This window comes from Quercus robur, chromosome 11 (genome assembly GCF_932294415.1).
Source record: "Quercus robur chromosome 11, dhQueRobu3.1, whole genome shotgun sequence".
Classification (NCBI taxonomy): Eukaryota; Viridiplantae; Streptophyta; class Magnoliopsida; order Fagales; family Fagaceae; genus Quercus; species Quercus robur.
In genome coordinates this window covers 39,234,446-39,258,206 of record NC_065544.1, presented here as the reverse complement: position 1 = coordinate 39,258,206, position 23,761 = coordinate 39,234,446, and the positions used below count along the sequence as shown (strand labels likewise).

At 33.9% G+C, this 23,761-nt stretch overlaps 2 protein-coding genes across 2 annotated transcripts; one reads left to right on the top strand and one right to left on the bottom strand.

Moving 5' to 3' along the window:
• Nucleotides 1-4,335: 4,335 nt before the first annotated feature.
• Nucleotides 4,336-5,067, top strand: LOC126705021 (uncharacterized). Its single transcript, XM_050403984.1, has one exon. The coding sequence runs from the start codon at nucleotides 4,336-4,338 to the stop codon at nucleotides 5,065-5,067; it is 732 nt and encodes a 243-aa protein (XP_050259941.1).
• Nucleotides 5,068-10,707: 5,640 nt separating this feature from the next.
• LOC126706736 (basic form of pathogenesis-related protein 1-like) lies at nucleotides 10,708-11,331 on the bottom strand. Its single transcript, XM_050406270.1, has one exon. It carries the CDS (start codon nucleotides 11,279-11,281, stop codon nucleotides 10,799-10,801), a length of 483 nt encoding a protein of 160 aa, XP_050262227.1. The 5' UTR covers nucleotides 11,282-11,331; the 3' UTR covers nucleotides 10,708-10,798.
• Nucleotides 11,332-23,761: the final 12,430 nt, after the last annotated feature.

The window sequence follows — 23,761 nt, the reverse complement described above, 5'->3', positions numbered from 1 at the left end:
AATTAAACATTTTTTTAGAAGAGGTTCAAATTATATATGATATTAACTTAATTTTTTTTTAAACTATACATTTATATATATATATATATATATATATATATATATATTGACCCGATGCACCCGAGAAAACTAACTGTTATGGTATGTCCAACATATAAGCTTTATGTCAAGGGCTCAAGGCACTGTGCAATAGTTTTTAATTGCTAAGATTGAAAGTTAATAGTTTATTTTTAATTTCAGCCCCTGGATAATTTTTTTTTTTAATTTTTATTTTTTATAACTTCTTACTTTTTTAAACTTTCCTCACAATAATATATATGTATATATATGTATATATATACACATAAAGCTTATATATATACATATATATTTTATGGCATGTCCAACATATAAGCTTTATGTCAAGGGCTCAAGGCACCGTGCAATAGTTTTTAATTGCTAAGATTGAAAGTTAAAAGTTTATTTTGGTTTAAAAATAATAATAAAAAAGTTAAAAGTTTATTTTTAATTTCAGCCCCTGGATAATTTTTCATTTTTTTATTATTTTTTTTTATAACTTCTTACTTTTTTAAACTTTACTCACATTAAGAGGTAATTGCATTACATCCATATCCAATCCAATGCAATACCCATTGAGACACATGAAAGGACAAATGCACGAAGAAAAATTCCTATGTAATAAGTTAAAGGATTTCTACTCAAAAAAAAAAAAAAGTTAAAGGATCCATGTAGACCCTTGCATCTCTAGTAAATTCTTCATTTTCTAACATAGAAAAAAACTATTTTCTTATTAAAAAAATTAATTTCACATACTTACTTTTTTAAATGTACTTTCCAACTAGGGTCCTTTTGGATATACACCACTGTAAGTTTCTTTAAAATCTTCTCCCCTCTCCCCATGTGTGTGTTAAAAATATTTTGTATTCTAAAAAAAAATGTACTTACAAACAAAATTTATATTATGACTCTGTTCCATTTAAAAATTGTTCTTTACTTTATTATTTCATAACAGCTACAATATATTTTTCAAATTTCTCGATCAATTATATTTTTCCAATTTTATTGAAATTTAAGATTTATCAAATTTGTATTAATCTTTAAATTTCCATGTAATTTGAAACTTACCAAATGCATCCTATAATTTTAAAATATATATGATGGGATTAACAAATTCACCTATCTTGGATGACCTCAACAAACATACTCGTCCACCTTGGCCGGACACGGGCGAACACAGAGTAACCATTAATGAGAGCATTCAATGCCACAGACAGTTACCAATCAGTGAGCAGACCGTTGGAGCCTTATCAAAACTCATATTCATGAGCCCAGAGGTGTTACAAAAAAGGCACTAAATCCACAATTAAGGCCCCAACGGCTAGGAACCATGAAACCATATATATATACATTGGTCAGAGACAAACCAAGTACATAGAATTTCACCCAAGAAATATTCTTGCATCGATATTCTGATTTCTAAAACTTCCTTATCATTTTCATACACTAACTTTGACATCGGAGATATTATGGTAGGCACCACACTGGTGACCACCTCAGAGGAATCTTTATTCTACATTTGCAGGACGCAGATTTAGCTCCATCGGGACAAGCTTACGAAGCTAAAGATTTACGCTTCATCAGTTTGGCGCTGTCTGTGGGGACGACATTTTCACACTTAGGTTCGAAAGCATAGTTTCCAATCAGTTCCTATATTAAGATGGAGTCCAACCAAGATCCTGTAGCATTAGCCCTTCAAGTCCAAGCTCTTACAGCTAGCGTCAAATAGCTCACTAGACAGAATCAAAAGATGAGGTTACGGCTTCAACAAGAAGAGAACCTGTAATACCTGGGGGAAAAAAAAAAAAAAAGAAGAAGAAGAAGAAGAAGAAAAAGTAAGGTTATTTAAGTAAATTTGTTTATGGGGTCAAATTTATAATTAATATTTCTAAGGGGTTTCTAGAAAATAAGGTTGAAACTCTAGCTATATATATAAGCTTATTATGTCAACGTATATGAAGAGATGTTTTGAGAGAGGAGACTACTGAAGTTACTCTAGAGGAGAAGGTTTGACTGCACAATTGAGGTAAGAGCTTAAGAATTTCTTTCTTGTCAAATCTAAGTTTTATTTAGAATTAGAGTATTTTTTTATGTGGGTATTTTGGCTAATAATGAGACTAATAAAAAAAAAATCCAATGAAATATGATGATGTAAATGAAGAAGGAATTAGATCTATTTTTTCCCTGCCGGTGTTGCGTTAACCATAAGTGCTGCATAGGTTTACCGAATTGAGTTTTGGTGAATAGCAAAAAGTTATGGTGTAGGCCGGTAGTCTGATAATTACGGAGGTAAAATATATGTGTCAAATAGTATTTTTTTGTAAAAGCATGTCAGGAGCTTGATTCTGGTTTGATATAGTGCTTTTCTTAGTTTTGTCCTCATGCCAAAAGAGAACTATGGTCGGCGGCACTGGCAGGAAAGAAAAAAATATACATTTATATATGTATATATGATAAATGGAATTACCACCTTGAGAAAGCAACACCAGCTCCTTTTCTTTATTGTTATTATTATTATTATATTTGTTTATTTGGTTGGTTGAGGTGTAAAAGGGAAATCAGTAGCTCTAACATAAGTGATTATATATATATATATATATATATATCAACTCCCGAATATAATAATGGGTGATGTACTTTTGGCCCTTTATGCCTGTAGGTATGGTGTAGCTATAGACTTGATTCCTAGGACCTATTAGTGGTAGAAATAAAGAGAGCATAAATATTGTAAATTACGTGGGATTTTGGTGTGAGTGGATAATGGGAAATTATTGGTTATTTTGAATAATCTCTCTTCTAGCGGATACTGTTATAAGTTTTCTTGAATAATTTGATTATTGAGTATAGTGTTTGAAAATTGTTCTAGGTGATATCTAAAGATTTTAGAGGAATTGTTAAGGAAAAGTTTCTTTTGGAATAGCTTTTGGAGGTAAGTAACCTTATCCTAATTGGTTTTATTTTGCGTAATTCTAATTACTGAAAATTGTTTACAGTTGTTATAATTTTATTTCCATTGTATTATTGATTTCAAGTAAAGAATTATCACAAATATATCTGACTACTGAATATATGATGTATTTTATTTAATTGTTTTTTTGCTATATTGATTTTAAGTAAAGAATATAGAAATATCACAAATATATTTGAATATTGAATATATGATTATATATACGTATTTGAATAAGATATATTTTTGTTAGAAACTATGATTTGATATATATGATTATGGACAATCTGACTATGAATTTATTCTAATACCCAAACCAATGCGGGTTATTCATTGGTACTCTGATACCCAGCCAATAGGGGTTATTTATTGGTACTCTGATGCCCAGTCACGGGGATATAGCGTGACCATAGTCATAAGATTGTTAAGAATATGAATTACGTTTGAATATTTGAACTATTTTGAATCCTTAAAACTACATATGTGATTTTGGAAATGTTTGAGTATTTAACTATTTTGAGTCACTTAAATTGCTTATGTATTTTTTTGGAACCTATTGTAAGTTATAGCTTTTGATACATGGAAAACTAACTCTCTTCTAAACCATCTATGATGTAGTTGTAAGATTAAAGTATGTGATTTATGTGCAACTTATTATTTTGAGACTACAAAACTTCTTCAACATTTTGAAAACACATAGAATATTATAACTTTGAAAACACATATTACATCTTATACTTTACAGATCTATTGCTTGATAGAACTTATTAGGATTTTGGTTACTTATTGAGTTATCAACTCACCCCCCTTTTTCCCCTCCAGTTTCAGATTGTGAAGAATAGCAAGTTTTGGGAGTTCTGATGTTGTGTTGTGAGCAAGAAAAGAAGCTTAGTGATTTTGGGATTGGATGGTCTTTTAATTGTTTTATATTTATTGGCTAATTGGCATTATGTACATGAGGTTTGGATTTTGTTCCTATTAAATTATTGGAGATCTATTTTATAAAGAAATTGTTGAGGTATTTTGGATTTATTTGATTTAATTTTTGAGGATAAATTTTAGTTGCTAAGAAGGCCTTGCACACTTGTAGGGTGCTTACTTTATAAGCATGTGGCAGTTGTCACGTGCCTATCTTTATACTTGGGTTCGAGGCGTGACAGAATCGGTCCAGGGCCAACCAAGTGGATGAGGGAGATAGCCATAGAAGGAGCGATCGTCGAGGGCCAACTACTCCAGATAAGCCAAACTCAGATCTTCTCCGGGAGATGAGAAAGGAAATGGACGAACTGAGGAATACCATTAGAGGGAAAACAGATTGAAACCTGGATAGAATGGACAGGACAACAAATTCACCTTTTACTACGGCAGTCCTGGAATGCCCAGTGCCGTCAAAATTTCACCTACCTCAGCTTGAGCCGTTTGACAGACTTAAGGACCCCCTGGACTACCTCAACACATTTAAGATGACACTAGGCCTTCAACAGCCTTCTGACGAAATTCTATGTCGTTCTTTCCTCACCACTCTCAAAGGAGCTGCAAGGGAGTGGTTCATGAAGTTACCAACATCGTCCATCGACAACTTTAAGCAGTTGGGCAACGCCTTTTTGCGCCACTTCGTTGGGGGACAACGCTTGAAGAGGCCAGCAGATCACTTACTCACCATTAGACAAGGGGAGAAAGAGACCCTGAGGTCGTATATGAAACGCTTTACTCGGGAGACTTTAGAGGTAGACGAAACTGGCGACAAGGTGCAGTTAACGACCTTTAAAGCTGGATTGAAATCTAGGGAGTTCGTGGTTTCACTCGCGAAGAATCCTCCTAAGATGATGGTAGAGATGCTCCTGAAGGCACAGAAGTACATGAACGTTGAAGATGCTTTAGCCGCGATAAAGGATGTGAAAAAGACCAGCGACAAGGGAATGAAGGAAGACGATCGCAGAGGAAGAAAAAGGGAGCGCCCAAATCGTCAGACTAAAGATGAGAGTAAAAGGAAGGATGAGAAAAATCCTCAAATGGTAAAATTCACTCCTTTAGTTATGCCTGTTGACAAAATTTTGGCTTAGATTAAGGATGAGTACTACCTCAAATGGTCAAGGCCATTGCATTTGTCACCCAACGTGTGCAACAAAAAGAAGTACTGCCAGTTTCATAAGGATCACGGCCACCATACCGAGGATTGCAAAGACCTAAAGGAGTAGATAGAGGAACTTATACAAAAAGGGAAATTGCAAAAATTTCTGAAAAATGGGGAATCTAGTAGGTTCGGAGATGATAATAAAAACCAATGCAAATTCTCACCCAAGGACGAGGATCACACGTCCCAACATCCGCCGAGTGTGATCGAGGAGATAAAAACGATCATAGGTGGGCCGTCCACACCCAGGTCGTTCAAATCCCTCAAGAAAGCATGTCAGAGACAGGTGAACAGCGTCCACAGAATACCCCCGTTTAAGCAAAGACAAACAAACCGGGACATGTTTTTCTCGAAAGAAGATGCTAGGGGAGTGAAGTAGCCTCATGATGACCCCCTGGTCATAATGCTCACGATGGAAGGATTCAATACTAGAAGAATCCTCGTGGACAATGGAAGCTCTACAGATATCATCTACCTCTCCGCTTTTCAACAGTTAAAGCTAAATCCAGGAAGGCTATGCCCATTTGACTCCCCCCTCGTCAACTTCAGTGGAGACAGGGTGTATCCTAAAGACATAGTGACACTGACGATCAGAGTAGGGACTCGCCTGAGGCAGTTGACTCGTCAATTGGACTTCTTAGTGGTGGATTGTCCTTCATCTTACAATGTGATCATCGGAAGGCCCACACTTAACCATTGGAAAGCAACCACGTCCACCTATTGCTTGAAGGTAAAGTTCCCAACAGAAAATTATGTAGGCAAGGTAAAAGGAGATTAAGTGTTAGCTAGGGAATGCTACCAGGCCGTACTAGCTACAAAAGAGAATCATACCTGGATGATCTAGGAGAAGGAAGAAGATAAAGTGAAAGCCCTGGAGACAGTGGAGCTGGTCGAAGGAGAAGCAGCAAAGACGACCAGAATAGCGACAACATTGAGCCCCGAGATGAGAACGAGGCTCGTCCAGTTTCTTAAAGAGAACATGGATGTCTTCACATGGAGTCATGAGGATATGCAAGGTATATCCCTAAAGGTCATCCAACACAGACTAAATGTGGACCCCAAGAAGAAGCCCGTCCAGCAGAATCAAGCAATTATGGACAAGGTTAACAAGTTGTTGTTAGCAGGCTTTATTCGAGAAGTTTACTACCCAGATTGGCTCGCTAATGTCGTCCTAGTGAAGAAAGCGAATGGAAAATGAAGGATGTGCATGGACTTCACGGACCTAAACAAAACTTGCCCAAAAGACAGTTTCTCTCTACCAAGGATAGACTAGCTAGTAGATTCTACATCAAGGTATAAACTACTAACGTTCATGGATGCATTCTCGAGATACAATCAGATAAAAATGGTAGAGGAAGACCAAGAGAAAACTACTTTCATCATGAGTTAAGGGCTCTATTGCTATAAGGTAATACCCTTCGGACTGAAAAATGTAGGAGCAACCTACCAGAGATTAGTAAATAAAATGTTCAGCAAGCAGATGGGAGAAATATGAAGGTATATATGGATGACATGTTCGCCAAGAGCAAAGAAGAGCTTGCTCATCTGGACAACCTCAAGAAACATTTGTCACACTTAGATAGTACTAGATGAAGTTAAATTCCAGTAAGTGTGCCTCTGGAGTAGCATCGAGGAAGTTCTTGGGGTTTGCTTGTTCACTCCCAAGTGCAGGAGATCATAGCAATATAATTCTCGGAGTACCGAGGTCGAACCACAAGGAGCAAGATAGATTCAAAGACAATATAATTAAACAAAAATTTGGGTAAAGAAGAAAAATACTTTTGCTTGGTGATTGTTAACAAGAATAATAATAAAAACTTATTTAAATAAATAATGTAAATACTAGGGCATCGGGGTGTTTCCTTATATCGATATTAAATTCTTTGTGATCTAAGAAATTATATATTTCATAATTAACTGTTCTTATACAATTAAATACTTATGATTCGGTTGAACAGAGACAATTCAAGAATGCATGATAACCTAAATTAACAATGCGGTTCTAAAAGTTTTCAGAAAAACCCATTCACTTTAAAACCTGATTTCTATTTGAAACTATTAGAAATTCATTTAAACAATAAGAAAAACATGATTGAACTTATTGAAAGTATGGAAGAACTAATACATCAAAAGAAATCTAATTGAACAATCAAATATGTTGTTGATAAAATCCTAGAAAGAATCACATTGAATATTCATACTGTATAGAAGAAACATAACCCCTAGCCCTAGCAAATAGTTTAGGCTACCATTAGAGAAAGGAAAATACAAGTTTTTCTCTGCCAAAATTCGTTCTACACAGCCTCCCTTCAAAACCCTAATGTCTAAGGTTCCGTTTGGGAGTTCATAAGAGAATGGAATGAAATGGAATAGAATAATAATAAGGAAATGGAATGGAATATAATGTATTTAAGTAAGGGAAAAGAATGGAATGGAATGGAATGGAATTAAGTAATCTTGATTGGATGTTTTAAAATAAAGGAATGAAAATGAATGGAATGTAAGTAATCTTGTTTGGGAGCAACATGGAGGAAATTGAATGGAATCATTTTATGACAATATTACTGTAGGGACACGATTATTTAACGGCCTAAGAATGACGTTGGGCTCGTACAAAAAAGATCCCTCACAATATGATTTGTAGAGAGTGGGCTTAAAAGGCTTGCCTTTGATTACGGGGCGATGATCCGGACTTGATTTTAGGCGAACTCAAGTAGAAAAAGAGTTTGACCTAAACATCCAAGCTCTACAGCTTCGTAACCTGAGGGATTGGACTCCTCAGACTTTGTCCGAGGAGCATTAGGCTCTTCCCTCGGTTACCCGGCGGTGGGCTTTTTGCGGTGTGCATACATTGTTAAAGTGCTTTCACCCCTGGAGTCTTTCTCCCGGTGGCGGGATGGGAGGCTCTACTTTTTGGCCATCCTCTCCTTTCCTGATTACTTTACCTTTTCTTTTATACTAGCCTACGTTCGCTGTCCTTCGTCCACGTGTAGGGTCAACCTTTCTAAAACTGATATTTGTCCCGTTAGTCTAATCCCAGAATCGTTGGGGGTGGTTGATAAAGCCGAAGAATTCGGTTTTATTAGGTGCAGAGTCTTATCTGGGAGGGGTAGTAAGGGTAGCTTTCCCGAGATATTTCAGATCCTCTTTCAAGTTTGTTCCTATACCTTTTTTACCCTTCTTCTCAATGGAATTTTGGGTCTGCCGAGGACTGAACTGTCCTCGGCTGCATCTTCGGGCCATTTTGTGCTTTATATTTTTGAGCTTGGGCCATAGCCTTCTTCGGCTTGGGCCTTTGGACTCCCCTTGAGCAAGTGGGCTTGGCCCATAAATTATTGGGCCCCACAATAGCCCCTCAAAACCCTGCCGTCCGACCTCCTGGTTGGAGAGGGGGGTTTTGGGTAATACCGAGCCTTTATTATGGCTCATTTAATTCAGCCTTTGACTGACGTTGGCGATTCTTCACCTGCCCAGGAAATGTACCGGTCTACGAGATGTTCCTCTTAATTTGTTCGCGATGTGCTCATGCCTTTTGGTTATCCGAAGCGTGTCTTTAATGTTTTCCCTTCACGAGACCTTTCAGATTTAATGGTTGCTAATGGCGTGGGGGAGCGGAACGGGTATATTCTTATTGGCGGATTTCTTTGGAGATCTGAACACATTAAGTACCTTCCTCTTCGTCCCTCATATAAAGAGAAAAGACAAGAGCTGGTTCTCTCATACCTGAATCCCTTAGATTCCTCCCAGAGTTTACTTTTACCCTTTGGTTATACTTTAACTGGTAATACGTTCAATGTGCATGAGGTATATATAGGGAATTAGGGATATACGTAGCGTGAAAAATGGTGTGATGAACATTGGAAGTAATGGTTGAATGTTCAAAAACACAATGTGGAAAACGTTTAGAGGAACTAGAATAGTATTTGCTAATGACGGAATAACTATAATTCGTTTGTTATCCAAATTACTTTCAGTTAAAATATTTCATTTGAAGAAAGCATAAATTTTTTTTTTTTTTTGAGAAGAAGAACGAAAGTATAATGACTTCTACGTAGATAATGAAATACCATTCGAATTTCAGTCTTGATTCTTGACCTTGACTATAAACAAGAATATACTTTGGGCTGCCCAACTCTCTAGAGACTAGAAACAAATGGTGGTAGCAAAAATTTTAATTTTCAAATTGAAATAACATAGCATCACGTAAAGTCATAAGATATTATTCTTAAAAGGCAACTGATTATGTATTTAATATATTACTTCCATTATTTTTTTTAAATACTTTTCTACATTTTCAAGACCATCAACAAACAAAATTATTTACAGTCTAAGTTTACCAAAAAACTTACTCGCTTTTTTTTTTTTTTTTTTTTTTAATATATTACTCTTTTTTTTCTTTTTCTTTTTCATTTTTTTGATACCCTGATGGTTGGAATTAGGGGAATTTCAATCTTAAATATTTCTATTGAGTATAATAAAAGATGTAACTAGTTGAACTAAAAAACTTTTGACAAAAAACTCTCAACTCCAAAGGATGTTGATTAATGTTTGTCAAGGTATATGATTTTTAAAATGAGCATTAAAATATATGTTTTGTGATACATTGGAGCAAAATCAATGCATTTATTGGTTATTACCTCATAGAGTCATAGCTTGTCATACTTTTTGACCTGCATAAAATCTTACCTAGGAAGTTTGTCTAATAATTACAAGGAAATAACAGCGCATTTTGTTGCAGAAAATGAGCCGAGTCTGCTGTAAACAAATTCTCAGTGCATGGTTCAGGTTTTATAACATTGCTTGGTACTAGTCTACTAGATATGGAAAAGATACCCTCCCATGATTAGGGATTTTGACAAAGCTTCAAAGATACCCTCCCATGATTAGGAGTGGGTTTCAATTAACTTAATCGGTAAAATCTTTTGTCATTGAATAAAATCAATATACTTGTTTGCCTTGCTGCGTGCACCAATGCAAAAGTCATGCATGGTTACGGATAGCTCCATCCATCCACCACCATGAAAACAAGTGAATTGAAGATCTAGGTGAGAAAGGGTTCAAACTCCAGGATTAACAGTATATTATAACTGTCTAATAAAAAATAGGTGTCTTGTATTTCATTTACTAGAACAAAACTTTTCAAGTATCAAATTACGAGATTTAAAAGTCCTAGATAAAATGGAAGCAATTCACCTTGACATAGCTACTTAATGGTGCCCTCGGAATCCAAATTTTAAAAACAACCATAAACCACTGCACTTCAAGTTGAAAGCAAGTACGTTCAAAATCACATAAAGATGTAAATGAATTGCCATCCAATGAAAGATGAATGACTTTATAATTTATTTTAATCTTTTTCTCCTAATTAGTTTATTTATGAATAAAAACATTTGGTTTTATTCATAGAGCTTTAATTAATTTCTATTTCACCAATTACAGTATGTCATATCTACCAAAAAAAAAAATCCATTTAAAAAAAAATTAATTAATTACCTAACAAAGGAGGAAAAAAATGACATCTCAGTATATCACAATATATGGTATAAATGGTGGAGCATAAACCGGAATATTAAGAGTGGAATTGAAAATTTTTATTCCTTATTTATCATTAAACCTTTTTAGATCATAGATGGAGATGCTTTATTAAACATACATAGCCCTTAGTAAGGTTTCTGGCCAACATAGTTGCCAGGAGGATCATAGTTGCAACCAATGAATGTCCCACCATTGTTGCACCTCACTTTAGCACATCCAAGACGAACCGAGTTGCGCCAAACCACCTGAGTATAGTGCAGGCACTCCCCACCAACACAAGAGTTAGAGTTGTAGTCATAGTTGGCTTTCTCGTCGACCCACATCTTCACTGCATCTGTGCCTGAGAGGTCAGCGCTGCCCCATGCAATGTTTTCACCATATTTTCCACCGGAGTGCACAAGATTGCAATCTCCAATACGCTGATTAGCATAGTTCTGTGCATATGCCGCTACAGTGTCATCCCAAGTCAGAGATGGAACTCCCACGTCTGCACGGGCTGCATTGTGGGCATTAAGGTAGTCTTCTTTGGAATCTTGGGCAAGGGTGAGATGGACTAGGGTTATGCCGATGAGAAAAACAAAAGCTAGTGAAATCTTACACAACCCCATTTTAGTGCAAAGCAAAATCTTAAGTGATTGGTGGAGAAATAAGGTTTGTGGATAAGGTATATATAGGGAATTAGGGATATACATAATGTGCAAAATGGTGCGATGAATATTGGAAGTAATGGTAGAATCAATGTTCAAAAGCACAATGTGGAAAACGTTAAGAGGAACTAGAATGACCAAAACAACCCTTGAATAGTATTTGCTAATGACAGAATAGCTATATGATAGTTTTTTTTTTAGCAAAATATGCCGTCGGCATAGATGATTTCCTTATATGGAGGGAAGAGAATCCTTACTTTCTTAAGTAATCTCTTTCACATGATGTTCTTTCTTGATTTTTTTAAATAAAGTTTAAAGTTTCCCATTCAAAAAAAAAAAAAAAAAAAAAAAAAATATATATATATATATATATATATAAAATAGTTGGTTAAAATATTTCATTCGAAGAAAGCATAATCAATTCTACATAGATAATGAAATTCCATTCGAATTTCAATCTTGACTCTTGACCTTGACTTTAAACAAGAATATATTTTGCGCTACCCGGATCTTTAGAAACAAATGCTGCTAGCAAACATTTTAATTTTGAAATTGAAATAACATAGTACCACGTCAAGTCACAGTTCGAAATTTCATAAGATATTCTTAAAAGGCAACTAATTAAGTATTTAATAATATATTAAGTCCATTATTTTTGTTTTAAATAGCTACATTTTCAAGAGCAACAACAAACAAAATTATTTATTTACACATATTATTATAATTTATGTAATTCTTTTTTTTTATTTGATAGATACAAAATTATTATTATTATTATTTTTTATTTAAATTCTAATACATCCTGTATGTGCATGTGTGCATCACACACAGAGACAGAGAGAGAGAACAAAGACATGTTTGTATAAATAGTAACATTCACATGGAACTAGAAAATATTGATTTAAATTATTTTATTGTCATGGAGTATATAATAACATTAAAATAGTTAGTAAAATAGTTATGTTATGTTATGTTATGTTATTTATTTATATCATTCTCAAAAAAAAAAAAATGTTATTTATTTATTTTTAATGTCCATATAAAATATCATTTATAGTACCCATATTTTACTAACTATTTGTAAAGTAAATTGAATTAAAGACTTTCAGTTACTTATACATACACACAATATCAGATGTTATACATGTATGTATGTTTCTAAAGAAACCACATTTTCCATACACACGAAAGTACTCTAAACTTTTTGTATTATACTTGTATAAAAATAATTTAACTTTACTAAATTTCAATATTTTTATTATATTCTTTATTCTTTTTAATCTATTAAGGTTTTGTGTAAATTGAATAATTAGATTTTACTGTCCTTTCCCTCAAAAAATAAAAAGATAAAAAGAAAAGATTTTACTGTCCATATATAATATGTATGCATGCATGTATATTAGATTTTAGATGAACAAAAATAAAATCATATTAAATTATAATAATTAATATGATACAATAAATAATTTTTTTTATTTTTATTTATTTCTATAGCTAAGTGACAAGGAAAACATGAACCATGAAACTCCTTCAATAACTTGTTATATGTATTCCCATAAATTAAAAAAAAAAAAAAAAAAAACCTTTTTATATGTATTGCTTGAAAACGCAACTAAAAATTGAGGTGATGTATATATTAAATGCTTAATTAGTTGATTTTTATATAATATCTTATCAAATCAAATTAAGATAATATAAGTATATTATTAAGTATTTCAATAGAATAAAATAAATAACTTTAACATTATATAACTATTCTTTTAATTAACCTAAAAACTCTTAAGAGTTTTTTGGGCATATGATTTTTGAAAGAGTAGTTCTACTTTTAGAATATATTCAAAACAATTAAACAACAAATCATAGGTGACAAGTTATTATTGGTAGGTAAAAAAGTAATATTAATGGAGTCTCCAGATTATAACCAATAATAGTCCACCACTTATACTTTTTTGTAAAAATATTATGTAAATAGCATTACTCTTTTTAAAATAAGCCATTAAAATTTGTGTTTTGGGAAAATGTAAAAGGTACTACAAATTTTATTACATAAATAAAACTCACAATCTTATTGGTGAGTTTCAAGCACCTCATAAATGAATAGTTGAATTGTTTATTTGTGTGTGATGCATACATGCACATACCATAGAAAAATTCACATTTAAAAAAAAAAATTTATTTATAGAATTTCAATCTATGGCTTCCGCTTTTGATGATTGTATTTTTTATCATCAGACTAAAACAACAATCAATTTTGGTGTAACAGGGATTGAATTTCAAATTTTTTATTCAATCATAAAAAATTTTACTAATCGAGCTAACCAGAACCTAAAAAAAAATGGTTAGTATTAAAAGAATTTTTTATTTGTGTTTTGTAACAAATCAGCTTGTGAGAAATCAATGCAGTTAACCTAAATAAATTTTAGGACAAAAACGAATTCCACAACTATTCGATGTGACTAGCTTTGAGTGGTAAAAGAAACATGATGGGCTCGTATAAAAAGCAACGTTAGCTAATTGCAATCTATTACATATATTATATAGGGTAGTTGTGAAAATCTAGCATAAATTACCTCACAGTCGTACTTTTTGACCAGCATTTAAAAGCTTACCTAGAAAGTCTGTCTAATAATTACATGGAAGTAACAGCGCATTTTCCTGCAGAAAATGAGCCGAGTCTGCTAGGACCAAACTTTTCTTAGTGCTTGGTTCAGGTTTCATACTAGAACTTGTTGCTATCTTGTGATCAAACATTGCCTTCTACCAACCCAAAATGTGTCGTGTTACACATACTAACTCGGCTCAGTACTAGACTCGACTAGTTGGGACCATGAGAAAGCTTCAAATTGCCGTGTTCGAAAGGTTTAATATAAGGATTCATTATTACACAGACAAACCATGACCACCGGTATAGACTTGATATTCTCCTCTCTAGCGATTACGGTCATTACCTCCAAATCTTTGTAGCTAACTTGGAACATTTCTCAAAAAAACAAAAACCACAAAACTTGGTACATTTCGGGGCTGTTTGGTAATATTGTTCTAGTAACATTGTTTATATTTTTTGTAAATACGTGTGAGTGAAAAAGTATGTAAAAATATGTGTAATGTTGTTTAAAAACTAAAAATATTTGTTTAAACATATATACCAAACGGTGCCTTCTTGTTTCACAAACCACATCATAATGTCGTAATGCTTATGCAACCATTTATGCCTTGAGAAATCTTCATCATCGTTTTGTATTTGGGTCAATCCCAGTGGTTTTTTAATTTTAAATTAATACTACCGATTAATAATAATAATAATAATCATTTTGTTTTACTTTTCTATTTGGAACTATATATTAGGTGAGTCTAGAAAGCACATGCTTCTCCGTTAGGTCGTTATCCAAGACTTAAAAATGGTCAGGCCGATTCTCCAAAAAGAAAGAAAGAAAGAGGTCGGTTCAATCGCTAACCACCAATCACGGGAAACTGAGTGATCATAGACTTAGGACCTAGCCATGTGGATATGACTGACTTTTTTTTCCTTCTACATGATCCATACAATTGTATATGATGAATATATATAATTTTTTAGTTGAAATTAATTGCGTGATTCAACGTCTTTCAGTTGTTAGATAATCGCTTGTAATTGCATAAATTAATAATTTATAATATTAGATTGGAATAATTGTTGTCCTAGAAAGGAAAATTAGGCCCGTTTAATAGAAGAACTTGAGTAATGTTATTTATAGTATTTTGAAATATCTATGGGTTAAAAAGTATATAAAAATATGTGTAAGGTTATTTAAAAACTGAAAATAAATTGTTTAATAATTCTATCAAATGTGCTTAAATGCACTACTTTTAAAACTAACATCACTTTTTTTTTTCTTTTCTTTTTTTTCTTTTTGTTTTTTAGCGGGAAACAAACACAAACATCACGTTCTAAAGGGCCCTAGGCTACACGCCATATTGAAAAAAAGACAAGAATGCATAGTAGGTACAACGTAAATATCTCACTTGAAAAAGTTAAAGAATACACGAGTGATGATGGCAGCCCGATATTTTTTTTATTCTCTCCTAATTTTCAGTTGAAAAAGTTTACTAATTTTTCAATAAACTATGGCTACAATTTATGGTATCAAATCATAGCCACATGTGAAGGAAAAAAAGAAAAAGGAAAAAAAAGAGGTATTTAATAAGATATTCAACTTAAAATACAAAGGATAAATAAGGAAAGGAAAAAAAAAAAATCTTGGAATTTTGTATGCAACTTCTATAACGGTTGGGAGCAAATCTTGAAATTTTGAGGAATATTGTAGTCATTTTAGATATTTTCATCATTTCAATATTTTTGGAGGAATAATTTTGATATTTTTACAGTTTAGGATCATTCAATCATATTGGATAGATGGAGCATGATATTCAATTTTGTAAGGGTATTTTGGTATGTAATTTCAAGATTTTACTAAAATTTCTATCATTTGGAGCTTTTAATTTAGATATAGGTGTAGCATGATGTTTTATTTCATGCAAAGTGAATAACCGGACCAAGGCTTAACATGTTGTAAATCCTCTTGAATGAGAGGTATTTTTAAGGCATTTTTGAGATTTTTGAATATCTTTGCCATTTTGTATGTTATAAGGCTGTTGTATGTTTAGGTGTGTTATCTAGTCGAACCTGTCCTTCAGAGGTGTGTAAAACATTTTCAAACCTTAGGCTTTGTTTGGTTGGAGGAGAGGAAACATGGAAGGATGGAAAATTGGGAGGATAGAAAAGTTTTGGTTTTCCCTCATGTGTGTTTTGGTTGGAGAAGTGGAAAAGTGGGAGGGTAGAAAACTCTTTTGTTTGGTTGGAGAGAAAAGTAGGAGGATGGAAAATGTAATTTATATGAATTGAGTATTATGTCCTTCTTATAACAAAATACCAAATGGTCTAATAAGTGTGAAAAATATGTATAAATTATAAATAAAAACCAAATATGAGAGCAAGCAAAAACTAGGTGTAATGAATTAAAAAAAAAAAGAAAAAAAAAAAGAGAAAAACTTATAGTTGTGAAGAACCTGGAGACCTTTCCTTGTGAAGAACTCTGAGAATATATGGGAAAAAATAAATAAATAATCAAATAGCAAAGGGTTTAATAAAAATAAAATAACAAAACACCAAAGGGTCTAATAAGTGTGAAAAATATATGTATAAACTATAAATAAAAAACATAGCTGTTTAGAGCAAGCAAAAAATGGGTAAAATGAATTAAAAAAAAAAACCAAAAAAAAAAACTTATAGCTGTGAAGAACCTAGAGACTGTTCCCTGTGAAGAACTATTGGAGTATATGGAAAAAATAAATAAATAAGTATTTTTTTGAGAATCAAATAAATAAATAAGTAATCAAATAGCAATGGATAAGGTGGAATATAATGAGGACAAGGCACCAAAAAAAAAAGAAAAAAAAAAAAAAGAAAGGAAAGAGGAGAACGTGGAGACGTGTTGTGTGTAAAGATGAGGGTATTTGTGTAATTTACCACCCATATAATCTTTTTTCCTTAGTTTTCCTCCCAAATTGGGAAGACAAAATTTTGTGGGCCTAGAGGGAAAATTTTCCACACCATTTTATTTCCCACTTGTTTTCTTTCCTGAACCAAAAAAGAGAAAATTCCATTTTCTATCCTATTTTCCTCTCCTTCTTTTGCATCTTCCCTGTTTTCACCCCAATCAAACAAGTCCTTAGAGCAAGTATTTTTCTTGATCAAAAGAAAATGATTTCATTTTACTGAAACTTTCAACCAAACCAAATTCCCCAAAATAAGAAATACATTTTAAAAAAAAATTACGTCAAAACAAATGAACCATAGAAAAAAAAAATGCTAAAGTCCATGAATTGGCATATCAAATTGTAGGGTAAATTTTTTCAATTTTTGGTAAAAGGAAAATGATTAGAAAATTCTTGTGTCCACGCTACGCATCAGCCTTAGGCTGATTTCAAGTCATATCACTATGAGCTGGACAAATTTGTTTCAAATTTCAAAAAAAACACAGAAGACATGCATCATTCTTAAATCAAAAACTTCATGCACTAGTTTGACAAGATATTATTTAGTTTATTATAGATAGATTTTTATTTTTATTTTAGGTAGTCTATTACAACTAAATAAGTTTTCAATCCCGAACTCGCTTATTAAAAGCCTTCATGTAAAATGGGAAAAATTATCTAGTCGAACCTGTCCTTACTAGCAATGCTGAAAATAGAAGGCCTTAACAAAGCCTAGCCCTGGAATGAAATACATTTTTTTTTTTTTTAAGTTATCTGATGCATCATTGAAAACCAGTCAAAATTCTTTGTTTCCTCCATGATCTCTTGCTTGATTCGTTCTCATATTTTTTATATTTCCCTTCTCTGTGTATCACCTCTAATCCACCATTCGATGTTCTCTAGGTCAAAAATATAATTTAACCTCATACCTCTTACAATCCAAGCCTAGGGATGTTACACTAGAAAGTGTCATGTCAAATATGAAGTCTAGCTCCGAATATACTTATAGATATTCTCACTAACAAACTTTTCACTTAAAAAATGAAAAAAGAAAAAAAGAAGAGATCTTTTTATAACTCTCGCACATACCAATTAATGATAAATAGTGATAAATTATCTTCCTTTCACATAAAAGGATTTTTATACATTGTATCCCTATCATACCAATTGTAACTTGCTATTGCGTCATGATGCATGTGTTTTAAGTACCAAAGATTTTAATTAATAATTTCATCAATTTGGTTTGGAAATGTTAAAACACTCCTAACTATTGCTTGTAAGCCATTGAACCAGGTGCTAAAGCATGGGCGTCCTGTATTCATTGAGCAATAATGGTTGTAATTGTATAGCGGTAAACATATATATCTTTGGGACACCAATCAAGACTGTTAAGCCCATAAGTCCGCACAGTTGTTTATGTACCCGTTGAAGATCTCTTAGGTACTGCCTACTATGACATCTACTTCTTCGATTGGAACTTCAGGCTAAGGAGTTACTTAGAAGGCTGCCAAGATATCAATATCATTGGTTGAGAAAGTAATCCAAATACAAAATATATTAATTGGGAAATTCTTAACTTTTGTTTAAGAACTTAGATCGATGTTAAGGCCTAGGTCAATATTGTTAACATCACAAACAATAACAAAAATACCAAGACAGGGTGAATAATGATAAAATAATCCAGAAAAAATTAAGATTAAAAAAATTAAGCCATCTCTATATCTACTTATTTTCAACTCCCCAAGACAGTTTGTCACTTATTAAGCCCTTTCTAGTCTCTAGTGCCTAGGTCGTTTATATAGGTTAATCAATCTTTAGCAACAGTTAATGTGACCTTGTTCAGGGAGACAGGGACAGAACTAACTACCTTGTCACATGAGGAGGAATAGATTTTTTTTTTTTTTGGGGGGGGGGAGGAGGAGAGGAGCAGGGGTTCCTCTCCGTCCAAAACTTAGGGAGCTTCTTGTTTTGCCTTTTCAAATAAGCCAAAATGATAATATCCAAAAAGGTTGCTTATAATTTACTGTTGCACAAAAATTATTATCCTTTTTATACTTGTCCTCTCCCGTCCGCTTTTTAAGAACTGTGGTTCAAAGCTTAAGTTAAAGCAACTTGTTAAACAATCGAGGTATACATTCTAAAAAATAGGTTAACCAACTTTGTGGTTGTTCAAAAGAAATAATTTCTAGCATATCCCTTTGCTTCATTGAGACTTGAGAGTCACACGACAATAGTTCAAGAATCAAGTCAAAGCTAAGGCAATGCTCGTCAAACCAAAATTTTATAGGCGGAGCTTTATATTAAGAATGAACTTGAGCTTGAATTGATTTTCTTAGACTCTTACTATGTTTAGGGTGTGTTTGTTTGGAGGTGAAAAAGGTGGTTGAAAAATTTTGGAGAAAAAATGAGAAGAAATTTTTTTTTTGGAGTGTATTTAATTGGGTGAGAAGAAGAAAAATAAATTGTGGGGCCCAAGTGTTTTTTCTCTAGGCCTACCAAAATGTTTCCTCCTCAAAATAGAGAGAAAACTGAAAAAAGAAAATGAGGCTGTTTAATGGAAAAAAATGTTCTTATGCACTTGCACATGAGCTTTATCCGTACATTGCTCTTCCTCACTTTTTTTTTCTCTCTCTTGGACGTTGTCTCCTTTTATTTTTTTTCCTCCCTCCTAGACGTGCCTCTTCTTCTTCTTCTTCTTCCTTTTTTTTCTTCCCTCATTGCACGTTCTTTCCTTTTTATTTTATTTTATTTATTTAAGTGTACGTTGCTCATATATATATATATATATATATATTTGCTTTCTTTTGTGTTTTTTTTTTTTGGTCACTTTTTTTGTTTTAATTGGGCATCATTTTTAATAAGTATACATGAGTAAATTTATACAAACTCACTTTTTCCATACCTTTATTTTTTCACTCCCAACCAAACAAAAATGAGGAAAATAAAAATCTTTTCTATCCTCCCACTTTTCCATCCTCTCACCATTTTTTATCCTCACTTTTCCACTCTTCCAAATAAACGGGCCCTTAAAGTTAACTGAAAGGCTAATCTAATTGATTATACCACATTTATATTAGACATACTCACAATATATTTGCATAGTTGATGTGATTCCAATCTGACCACCAAAAAAGAAACAGAGGATGGTTTTGATGCATATGTGTGATTTGTGGTGAGTTGGGAACAATAATATATGGAAGACAAAAATACACTTTTAGTCCATATATTTTGAGCCTATTCTCATTTTGGTCCCTAATTTGATTTTATGCCTATGTCAGTCCCTGAAATCAGAAAATCATTTCCGTCTTGGTCCCTGCCGTAATCTTAGAAATGGAAAAAGTATACGTGGCAAACAGAATGCACAGTTGGCACAGTAAATGCTAACATGGCTAATAAAATAAAATAAAATATATATTTAGCATTTTTTAAATGCTACATCAATATTTAAATTAATAAAAAAAGCCAACTCAGAAAATTTAAACCAAAAATAAAATAAATTAAAATTAGTTTTTTTTTTTGGGTCAGAAATCACATTTTCGTCCCTACATTTTTAGGAGATTCCCACTTTGGTCCCTAAATTTTATTTTTACCGCTTTTAGTCCATATCCTGAAAAACGTTTCCTATTTTGGTCCATGTTGTTATATCAGAGACGGAAAATGCACACATGGCAAACGTCAGAATTAAAAAATATTAAAATAATGTCCAAAATATTAAAATAAGGTTGGCATTGGAATCAATAGGCTGATCAAACTTAGCAAGCCAGAGCTTCCCGCTCACTGAGCAGATCAGTGGCATCGTTGGTGACGTAATCGTAGGTCAAGCAACATCCGCACACATGAGTCCTCGTTAGCATCGTGGTGGTGAAACTTCCCTGTGACTTCACATCGAAGAGCGAGCCAAAGTAGAGCAGATTTAAAAGATCCTCCACAAGGCCAAGGTCAGATTCGTCATTCCGGTTCTGCTCATCGGAGGAGGAGGCGGTGGATTTGTAATTGTTGTTGTTGTTGTTGTCATCGTGGTTGTGGTTATTATAGGTTTTGGTGTCGTTGGTGGTGGAATCGGAGGGGGAGAGGTGGAGGCGTTGAGTGGAGAGAGAGAGCTCTTCGGCAACAGCTTAGGCAAGAGGCTGGTGGAGTTTGTCGAGCTCATCGATGAGAGCTAAGACGATGGGTTTCAAGCAGAGGACTTCTTCTTGCTCCTTGTTGATCGGTTTGCCTTGAGCGATGGCTTCTTCCATCTGAGTTATGTGGTTGAGCTTTTTGCACAGCGTGCGGAGGCACTTGTTGATTAGGTTCTGGACATTATTTTAATATTTTTTTAATTTCGCTGTTTGTCACGTGTGCATTTTTTGTCTCTGATATAACAGTAGGGACTAAAACGGGAAGTGTTTTTCAGGATAGGGACTAAAAGCGATAAAAATAAAATCTAGGGACCAAAGTGAAAATCACCTGAAAATGTAGGGACGAAAATGTGATTTCTACCTATTTTTTTTTTCTTTCATTATTTTTTCCGTAAGAACATGTTCTTGCCAAATCCAAGAAATAAACCCAGCAGCCAAACCAATCTCTAGCAAACCTCAACTCCAAATCCAGCAACCAAAATCTAATCTCCACCAAATCCAGAAAAACAAGAAATAAATGAAAGAAACCAAACCAAATCATAAGTAAACCGAATAAATAAACCCATAAAACAGTAACTAACTCAATCTCCAGCAAACCTATAAACCCAGAATTTTTCTTGGGAAACAAACACACAAAAAATACATAAAAACAAACAACTCCACGTTCTCTCCAAAAACCAAAAACACAAACAAACCCAGAACAAGAGTAAGGATACCCAGCACACTTCACGTTCTCACAATCAAACCCACCACTGCCATCAACTAAGAGCAAGTCGAACCCAACACAAACAAACCCAGAACAAGAGCAAACCCAGGGATCAAAACAGAACAGATCAAAGTCAGACCACCAATCTGCAATCCATATGAATAGATCAGACCACCAATCACCACCATTGCCACCGATCAGTCACCAATGGGCACATCAAGCCACCGCAACCCACGCCAACAACAAACCCAACCAATGATCCACCCCCACCACCACCGGATCAACCACCACTTCACAACCACTACACCGATTTGAGCCCATCTCTTTCTCTAAACCCAGATCAAAGCTAGATCCCAAAGAAAAAGCTGAAAGAGAGAGATCTTGTCTGAGAAAACGAAGATCGGTCAGACCGTTTGGATCTTTGGTTTCGTTAATGGGTTTTGAAAATTGGTCACCACAGGCAGTGGCGGCGCCACGTACAACTCAGGGTGTTCCCAGGAACACCCTGAACTGAAAAAAAAATTAAAAAAAAAATTTATATTTAAGCTGTATTAGGAACACCCTGATCACAAAATTAGGAACACCCTTAGTCACAAAATTAGAAACATCCTCAAATTAAAAAAAAAAAAAAAAAAATTTATCTGTTCTGCTTTCAAGCAAAAAAAAAAAAAAAAAAAAAAAGCCCAAAAAAAATTGAACTACAATCTGAAAAAAAAAAAAAAAAAAAAAATTGTAACCGAGCCAAGCCCACGGTAAACCAAGCCCAATAGATTACAGAGGTAACAAACCGACCCACGGATTCTCAAAAAAAAAAAAAAAACCAATGCAAAGAATCAGAAATCAAACCCTTACCCACGGTCACGTCGCTGGCAGAGAAAACCAAGCCCTAATACAGTCAGTCTATAAAGACCAGAAGCAAAACAAACTCCAATACAGAGGAGGTGTTTTAGTGTTTATCAAAAAAAAAAAAAAAAAAAAAAACCCCAATACAGAGCAAACCAAAGGTCCAAAACCAAACCCACGGTCACGTCGACGCCATCGCCGTAGATCGATCGCAGATCGCTCGCAAGTCACGTCGTCGTAGCCGTCGCTCGCTCGCCCCTCATCGCAGATCGCAGATCGCTCTGCTCCGATGCTCGCCGCTCGCAGCTCGGTGCTCGCCGCTCGCCGCTCGGTGCTCGCCGCTCGCCGCTCGGTGCTCACCGCTCGCCGCTCGGTGCTCGCCGCTCGCCGCTCGGTGCTCCCTCCCTCAAGGTATTTCTCTCTTTTTCTCTCTGAATCTCTCTCAGTCTCTCAGTCTCTCTCTCTCTTTATCTCACTGAAATGAAAGTAATGAATGGTTCTCTCTCTTTTTTCTTTAATATCTAACTTTACTCAGTATCTCTCTCTCTTTTGAATTCTCTAATTGGCTGGCCGAATTACCCCTATTTATATTTTGCTTTTTATTTGTTTTTTGTTTCTTTGAATTTGGCTGTATCTTATCTGTTGGTGTTGGTTTTGGTGCTGCTGTTGGTGAAATATTGGTGGTCTCTTAGTATAATGTGTACTGTGTATTGTGATTGTGAAATTTTATTATGATTGTGAAATTTTTTTTATTGGCAGGCTATTGTGATTAGGGCATTAGAGCATCCACACCAGTGGATCTATATTTTTAGCTTTTTAGCTATACAAAAAGTCACTTTATCTATTTTAGCTCCACACATACTACAGCAGTGGATCTATTTTAGCTTCTAACCCAATAAAATAATATAAATATCCCAATAAAATAATATAACTATTACAATAAAATAATATATCTCACTAAAAAAAAACCTCCACACAATCATCCACAACCACCTCCATCATCAGCCACACCCACAACCACCACCACCACCACCACCACCACCGGCCACAACCACCATCTACTTTGACAATCACAACAGAACACAGAAAAAAAAAAAAAAAAAAAAAAAAAAAAAAAAAAAAAAAAAAAAAAAAAAAAAAAAAAAAAAAAAAACAAAACCATAACCACATTCACAAATTCCACAAACACGATTTCTATTCTCAATTCATTGAATCAATCACTTCTAAACAACGATTCCAAGCACCGAGCTCCCGGCC

Excerpts from the sequence above, each read along its gene's own strand:
- LOC126705021 (XM_050403984.1), top strand. The coding sequence starts at position 4,336 with ATGGACAGGACAACAAATTCACCTTTTACTACGGCAGTCCTGGAATGC.
- LOC126706736 (XM_050406270.1), bottom strand. The coding sequence starts at position 11,281 with ATGGGGTTGTGTAAGATTTCACTAGCTTTTGTTTTTCTCATCGGCATA.